Source organism: Urtica dioica, chromosome 9 (assembly GCF_054948205.1).
Source record: "Urtica dioica subsp. dioica isolate 48M chromosome 9, U.dioica_male_clone48M_v1_H2, whole genome shotgun sequence".
In the NCBI taxonomy this organism is placed as follows: Eukaryota; Viridiplantae; Streptophyta; class Magnoliopsida; order Rosales; family Urticaceae; genus Urtica; species Urtica dioica.
The window spans coordinates 7,007,537-7,016,385 of NC_142764.1; the positions used below are offsets into that span (position 1 = coordinate 7,007,537).

The following is an 8,849-nucleotide window of genomic DNA, read 5'->3' on the forward strand; positions in this document are numbered from 1 at the left end:
AAGAGAGACTCATGGAGTTGGAAGAGATAGCTACATGTTTAAAGAAAGTGGCCAGTGAAGATATGGTCCCTAGAGGCCGGTGAAAATGAAGTATATGTTTTGAAATTTTGTTTAGGTATAGACAAGATGTCACACAAAATGTTGGGATAATGAGTGTAACACTCTGAAGCAAAGGATGGACAATTTAAATAATGCATAAATATAGCAAACAATTATTAACCCAGCTCAGTGTAATGTCACCTACGTATGGAGAGCTGTTGTCTAGCGGAAAGTAATTTCACCAATCTATAAATAGTCAATGATACACAGTGGTCTTATATGGATGATCATCGGCTCAAAGCCATTTTCTTATTACTACATGTAAATTTAACTCAAGCTCCTCTGAATGTAAGATCTATTCACTTTTACTCAAACACTCACCTAAGCGTTTGTTTCTTTCAATTACAATGTTAGTTCCACTCACTTTTACTTAAACACTCACCTAGTCTCTATCACGCACAAATAAGCGGGAGCACAAGATAGAGATAAACACATAGACACACACGGTTTCTTGGAACACTAGTAGAACATGTCCAAGAATACAGAATGCATAAGCAATGCTTAGAAAAGACTACCATGGATAGAATGTTTCTTTTAGTGGTGAAAACAAATGGAAGTCGAACTATCATTTCCCATAAATGCGTAGAAAATATATGTAGAAGCTCTTTCACAATCTTTAGCAAAATTGGAAACCTCACAAATATATCGGACCAGATAAGATATCGCGAGATTTGTGGTCAAGATCATTCAACATACGGGCCATGTTGCTAGACATCTTAAAGAGAAGAATTGCCGATAAAAAAAATGAGCCAACGACACATGTAATAACATATTTGATTTTTATTTGTGAAGGTATCTTATGAATATTGAAAATTTAATTTTTTTATTTTATTTTATCTTAAAGGAATGGTAGCCATGGAAAAATAAATTAAACAATCAAGAGAATTTGAGAGAGTGATCAAAATTATAGGTTATAAAAGTGTAACAAAAATTTGTATTGGATTATGGAATTTTGTTTTTAAAATGGTTATGAAAGTGGAATAATCCCAGAAAGAAAACTAAAAGAAGAGACGGGATGTTTTTTTTGTTTTTTTTATCCCATGAAAAAATCCGTTCAAAATGTACTAAAAACTACGGACAGAAATATTTAATAAAATCTCATGTCATACCAGAGCCCAACACCGCATATCATGATGTGAAGGTGCTCACAAGCATCATAACGCGCGCCTTTATACATCCCTATATATATATATATATATATATATATATATATATATATATATATATATATATATATATCGTCTTTTTTAGTGCACATACACCTTTATAATGGTCCAATCAAAGAATATGCTCTGGATCATAGTCCTAACTTTGTGGGTATTGATGCAATCATACAGAGAAGTTAAGCTTTAAGATTATTGCTTTGCCATTAATGAACTTTATACACATTTTTCAATCTCCTCCATTCACAGTTGCAATTGTGATCGTTAATTATACACACAGTTGTTCGGTTGTTTTTTTATTTAAGAAATGTATATACAGATCTATCTTTCTGTCAGACGTTATTGAAAGAAAATACACACACAATTACTTCCATAATTTGTGTGCCATAGTTATATCTGCCCTTATATAGAAACCCCATCTATACATCCTGGAATAAAAAACGCGGACAGTTCAAAAAAAAAAAAAAGTAATGAAGAATTTACACATTTTGAATGAAACGTTTATTTTTCGTCATGAATGGTAGCGGAGTAATCTAATTTTATAGAGCTGCCCATTTGAGGCAATACTGTTCCACTATAATCTCTCTCTCTCTCTCTCTCTCTCTCTAAAAAGACATCTCAATAATGTAGTTGTGATAAGCGATTCTCATAGATAATATGGATTTATTCAATTAATAAAAATAAAAACACGAGTAATACAAATATTAACATAAGGCAACAGCTTGCTTAATTATTGGGAGAGCTCCAAAGAGAGAACGAAAAAAGAAAAAAGAAAAGATATATAGAAATTGCAACCCTATCATATCATTACTTGGGGCGGCGAGCAGCTTGAGTTGGCCCAGCATGTCTTACCATCTGAATATAATATAACCGAGACAAAACAAATTGAGATATTGACATTAATATTATCATTTGATTGTCACAAGTTGTATGGTTTGAGATCCATAACATACCTGAAAATATGTTTCAAGCTTCTTTTTCAGCACCGTGTACTCTTTCTTCAATTGTTGGAATGTCCTTATGCACCTGCACATCCAAGTCATTCAACTTATCATTTTGTATTTTGTTTTGGGAGACCTATATTATATAGCCCTGAAGTGTATATAGATCATAGTATTGTATGTTGTGAGACATAAACATGAGAGCAGAACTATTTTCTAAATATTTTTTTTTAGTATTCTATGTTTTAAGGAACTCCTTCTTTTGTTTATATATATATACATACATATATATATATAATATCACATCTTAAAGTTAGTTATAAGTTTTTATTAAAACAAACAGATGAGATTAACTGGACACCCAAAACGACCAAAGACATCTACGCAGATTGGATTCATTGTAAAGAATAAGTTATATTTTGTTATATTTTATTTTTATATATATATTAGAAAGAATAATAGAGTTACATATTGCTTCTTACACTATCATCGCAGCTAATTTCACCCTAACAATTTATATCTATATATATATATATGTATATATATGTTGTTTAAATCAATTGTCAATGAAAGAAGTAACTCATGACTTAATGAAGTTATTTCTCAGTTCAAGTTATATACTATGTCTATCAAGATGGTGACTCTTTGTGATCACTCATTTTACACGGAATACAACATATTAGATCATATATTCATTTGGACTTTGTTGGAATTTAATGGTATTTTAAGTTCTCAAAACCAATTTATAATAATGGAGTAACTCCTGAATTCGTTAGAAGCAGTGCAGGAAGTTTACCCATCTCCATTTCTAGCCCTGCAATATTCCCTGAAATGAGTGCATTCAGCTTTCACCTTTTTGGCTCCGATGCTGAAAAAGATAAAGTTCCATGTAAATATATGTTGCGCTAAACCCATCACATGTCTTATATACAGATCACCAACCCACACTCTTATATGTGTATATACACAGGATTTTAGCCATATATAATAAGCTTTTTGAGTAAATTTTAAAGATTACTACCTATATTTTTCTTAAATTGAATAATCACCCTACCCTAGTGCATAAGAAAATTAAAATATATTTAAAAATTATTAGAGAGACGCATGCCGCATTAAATCAAAGTTATGGCGAGCCCATTCTTACTTTTAAATTGATACTAGAGGCTTATAAGCACATTTGATATAATTATAGGGGAACTTTAAAATACGGTTATTTTAAAAAAGCTAGTTTTTCTTAAAATAGTGTAAGTATTGATTATACATATGCGTGTGTGTGTGTATAATTTGCTTATAATAACTTTACCTTGTGCTGCTTCCTTTCAGCTGGTGCATGAAGTTGTCTAAGTTATTAAAATCAAGTGGACGCTTTTCTCTGCATGTCAGCGTGTATATGATTATGTATAATTATAATACTGGGATAATTGATTAAATATATGATTATTTTAAACTTAATGTTTGAGTTGTTGATTTGACTCACAATGCCTGATCAAGGTTATGAATGAGTCTAGATGAATCCCGGTAGTATAATGTAGCGATTTCCTCCACGAAATTCGGATTAGCATCGTCTTGCAAGTCTTCCACTTGAATAAATTGTTCGTCCAGAAATCCCTGAAAATTTCCACCATAACCAAAGAAAAAATTACATGCTTTTCTTCTCTTAATTGACAAATATATGGAATGTAAATATATATACTTGTAGGATTAATTTTCCATAAGTCGCTCAAGTATCATGATCTGGAGATTTAAAGTTAATTGAATCAAAATTAATTGTGTTAGAAATAGATAAATTTGTTCATAAATGTAGGGGTTCAAGGTGTTTACAATTGCTGTCTACGTAATTTATGACGCAATTTTTAGTGTAATTGATATCAAATCATCATAAATGTTGACAGTTTAATAATATATGTTTGATATTAATTCGAAAATGATATATTTATTTTCATTATACGATCAAATTAGGAGCACATGTATCGCAATTAGTTCGAAGGTTTTAATTTGAGTTTATTTTCTACCTTTAAGGAACAAATTAATACAAATAGAGTTCACAAGAAACATTATGCGCAGTGGCGGAATCAAGATTTATATATAGTTAGGGGAGAAAAATGATTAATTTAAAATTATTCTAAATTTTATAGGGGCGTGTAAAGAAAAATATATAAAGGGACATTTATGAAAAAATCATATAATTTTGAACTTACAAAAAAAAAAAAAAGATAAAAAATTGAATTTTCATAAAGGCAGGGGCATAATCACTAGTCTTTAGTGACTCTGCTTATGCACGCGCGTGTGTGTGATATGCTTTATATATTTTGCTCATGCATGCACCGCAAACACAGATTAATTTCTCAAACATTTAAATTAAGTTATAGTAGTTCTAGATCATCATATACATTAGTAGGAAACATTTTTCTATCAATTATATCATAGATATGCTTTATATATTTTGGTTATGCATGCACTGCATCATATTATACAATATGGTCTACTCTTGAACTTCAATATTTAAGTTTGAGACGCATAAGTACTTTTCATCATAGTTTAATACAATGTGTTATTAATTGAGAGGAAATCTGTGTGGTATGTAATATATACTCAAGTATACCTATCGTGGTTTTGGCATCTGATAATGAACGAGAGAAAAATAATGGAAGAAGCAGCAAAAACATGATTTGTGATTGAAGTAATAAGTGGAAATTCAAACCTGATCAAACAGAGATTGTCTCATCACAGCAATCTGCCTGCGGAACTGGTTTCTCTCCATTACGTTAAAAGATGTGTGTGTGTGTGTGAGAGGTGAGAAAATGAAGTTTAACAAAGAACGGAGAATGATGCTAAACAACGAAGAGTGGGTAGCTATATATAGCGGTTGCAATGAGAGAGAGAGAGAGAGGGAGAGAGAGAGAGTGAGTGAGTGCTAAAAAACAGAGTGAAGTAGAATATGGTATTATCCACGTGGATCGACAACTTTTTTTGTAACAGCCGTATATATAGCGAATGAATAACTAAGAAAATTAGTTACGACAATAACGTGATGATTATCTATTGGCCATCAAATAATTTAGTGACAATGTATTTTTTTTTTTATTTTTTTTTTATGGGAAGTGACAATGTATTTGATTATGTATATTTTGAGGCTGAACTATTTTTAGTCAAATATCACATGTATCCCTGTATTTTATTGAAATATGCATTTATATTCTGTGTTTTCAAGTCTATCATATTTACCTCTCCAATTTTTCATTAATTGTAAAATATATACCTTATATTTTATTAATTGTTACAATATTTCCTCTTATTGATATTTTTATTTATTTATTAATTTATCAAAAATGATAAACATTACCCTTAGAAAACTTACAATCTTCCTCTAATAAAAAAACTGCACACTATTAATCCATAGGAGTTTATATTCGTCACGGTGTTGTTCCAAGCATTCAAGGTAAAAAAAAAAAAAAAAAAAAAAAAAAAAAAAAAAAAAAAAAGAACTTGTTTGCTTTTGGTGATACTAAGGTTTCAAAGAAGAAAATAATAAGAGAGAGGTTTGGTTTTTAAATATATTTTTGTCATTTTTTTTATAAATCAATAAAAAATCAATCAAAACATCAATAAGGGAATAAAATTTAAACAATTAATAAGACATAAGATATTTATTTACAATTAATGGAAAACTGATAACTTTGAAAACACAGAATATAAATGCATGATTTCAATAAAACACAAGAGATACTGATATTTTTTCATTGTTTATTACTTTTTCTGAACTATGATTTTTCTTCTTATTATGGTTAAGGTCCTGCGGCATATTTCTGTTCTAGTGATTGAGAGTTCCCAGCAATTTAAAGTCATTTCAAAAGGCTACATATATTGCTAATCAGATTGTGGTGTACGAATCATGTAGGGCACAATATATGAAGATTCTAGATGTATGTTCCTCTTTGTAGATATAATTATTATACTCTTTGATGTGCAAAATTAGGTTGTAGCTTTTGATTGGTCACTCGAGAATCCAAATATTACACTCTTTTTGCAAATATACTCTTATATAGCACATATACGTATATAGCACACATATCTTATTTTCGAAAATACCATTAGTACTTAACAGAATACTATATTAATCTATATATGAACTAATCCGGAATATTCAATTTCTTTTACATCAAGTGTCTAACTATTCGCATCAAAACTACAACTAACCCTATATTACATTAATTAAAAAATTGCTAAATAATGTAGTTAGTAAAATCTACTATATCAGCTTCCCTTTCAAAATCAATATTATAAGATTTTATTTTTTATTTATTTATTTATATTTTCTCAGTATGAAAAGGAAAAAAGCTTTCTAGTAATTTAGCTCGGAACAAAATTGAGATGATGTTTATTTTATTTTATTTTTACAAACACTCTAAATACTTCAAACACAAATAAAAATGATAAATTTATTAATGGACATATTGGAATGTCTATTACTAATGGAATCTGATGGTTTTATTTGTGTTCTTAGTCAGTTTGATGTTTCTTAGGTCTCAAGTCATCATTCACTGCATGTTTGAATGACTTGTCAGTTTACGTTTTTGCCCTTATTATTTCATTAATAAGTGAGGACAGATCAGTCTTTTCCTTTTTCCTAAGCTTGTTAGTTATGTTGGTTAAATACTGTTTGTTGTTTGTAATTTCGGATTCAGGAAATACAATTTCAGATGAAAGTTTTCTTTTCTTCTTTTCTCTCATCTTCTTCAAACCCTAGAATCTGAAGTTGAATACGTGAAATGGTATCAGAGTGACTTTCACGACTCAGGATTCGATCAGATCTTCATCAGAGCTAAGCTCTTTTCTCATTCTCTGTGACATTTTCCTTCTCTGCTTCGATCTGTATCGACGATGCAAGAAGCCATGTCTGGAGAATTGTCGGCGACTGGAATCACCGCACGAAAGGCTCCAATTGACGTGTCTCTTGATCCTTTCTTTCTACATCATACCGATTCTCTTGGTATGATCTTGGTCACTACTCAAATGAATGGTGAAAACTATCCTTCTTGGAGCAGGTCGATGAAAATGGCGCTCTCGATCAAGAATAAACTTGGCTTCATTGACGGAACCATCAAGAAACCTGAAGAATCCGATGTGAATTTGTTTCATTCTTGGAGAAGGAACAATAATATTGTGATCACCTGGATTCTCAACTCCTGTACCAACGAAATCGCGTCTAGTGTGGTTTATGGAGAATATGCCAAAGACATATGGAAGGATCTTCGGGAAAGGTACGAGCAGAGCAATGGACCAAGAATCTTCGAGCTAAGACGTGAGATCATGAATCTGGTCCAAGATCAGAAATCTGTGGGCGTCTACTTCACCAAACTGAAGATTCTTTGGGAAGAATTGAGCAATTTCAGACCAGCTTGTGTGTGCACCTGTGGAGGATCGAAGGAGTTACTCAATGTCATACAAAATGAGTATGTAATGAAGTTCCTCATGGGACTGAATGATTCCTTCACCACTGTCCGGGGACAAATCCTTCTGATGGATCCCTTACCTCCGATCAACAAGGCCTTTGCAATGGTCCGCCAAGATGAAAAACAAAGGTATGTTAGCCCTGATACTTTTGCAGGCCAAGATGAGTCAATCTCTGTGGCCATGGCTATCAATGACCAGCGAAAGGTCAATACCAACGCCAATGCCAACAGTAACAAGAAGGATCGTCCTACCCGTGCTCACTGCAAGATGACTGGTCATACTATAGACAAGCGTTACAAGCTGCACGGTTATCCCACCGGATATAAGCCAAGGTCAAAGAGTCAAGCTAATGCTGCAGAGGCCTCAATGGAAACAAAGAATGACTCCAATGTGTCTACATCCACTCTCTCGAATGATCAGATACACCAGATAATCAACATGCTTTCCAACCAGCTTACAACACCAACCACGCAAGAAGGTCAATACAATGTCAACCTGACACATTTCCATCCAGGTTCTTGCTGCTTAAACTGTAATTCAGGTTGTATTACTAATTCTAGACTTAGTTGGATTGTTGATTCTGGTGCATCTAGACATATTTGTACAAATAGGTCTCTCTTTCACAGCTTGAAACATTTGCACAATTCCACAGTTACCTTGCCCAACCATTTGGTGATACCTGTTCTCTTTTATGGTGATGTTATTGCAAGCAAGGATCTAATGCTCAAAGATGTGCTATATGTTCCTGAATTCAAATTTAATGTGATATCAGTCAGCTCTTTGACGTTAGATTCTTCTTGTATTGTTACCTTCTCATACGATGATTGTAATATCCAGGTTATCAAGACCAGGATGATGATTGGCAAGGGTGAGAGGCATGAAGGACTGTACGTGCTCAAGAACATGGCTCAAACTCACATCCACAACATCACTGCCTACTTGGCACAACAGGCTTGGTCACCTTTCCTTTAAGAGATTAGAATCCCATAAGTCTAAGCTGTCTTACATGTCTTTTGATAAACATAAACCTTGTTACATCTTCCCCTAAGCTAAACAGCATCGTTTACCTTTTATCTCTAAAAATCATGTTTCTGAAAATATCTTTGATCTTATCCATTGTGATGTTTGGGGTCCTTATGCCGTGACTTCTCACTTTGGCTATAGATTTTTTCTCACTCTTGTTGATGATTGT

General features: G+C 32.3%; 2 protein-coding genes across 2 annotated transcripts; one reads left to right on the plus strand and one right to left on the minus strand.

The window, feature by feature from the left end:
• Positions 1-1,928: 1,928 nt before the first annotated feature.
• AHP4 (HPT phosphotransmitter 4) lies at positions 1,929-5,169 on the minus strand. The gene is made up of 6 exons (XM_089626683.1): positions 4,905-5,169; positions 3,681-3,811; positions 3,507-3,575; positions 3,000-3,071; positions 2,216-2,288; positions 1,929-2,117 (listed from the first exon to the last, which is right to left on the minus strand). The coding sequence occupies exons 1-6, from the start codon at positions 4,962-4,964 to the stop codon at positions 2,070-2,072; spliced, it is 453 nt and encodes a 150-aa protein (XP_089482809.1). The 5' UTR covers positions 4,965-5,169; the 3' UTR covers positions 1,929-2,069.
• Positions 5,170-7,084: 1,915 nt separating this feature from the next.
• Positions 7,085-8,629, plus strand: LOC149384749 (uncharacterized). Its single transcript, XM_089626150.1, has 3 exons — positions 7,085-8,189; positions 8,310-8,389; positions 8,495-8,629. Exons 1-3 carry the CDS (start codon positions 7,085-7,087, stop codon positions 8,627-8,629), a joined length of 1,320 nt encoding a protein of 439 aa, XP_089482276.1.
• The last annotated feature ends 220 nt before the right edge of the window (positions 8,630-8,849 follow it).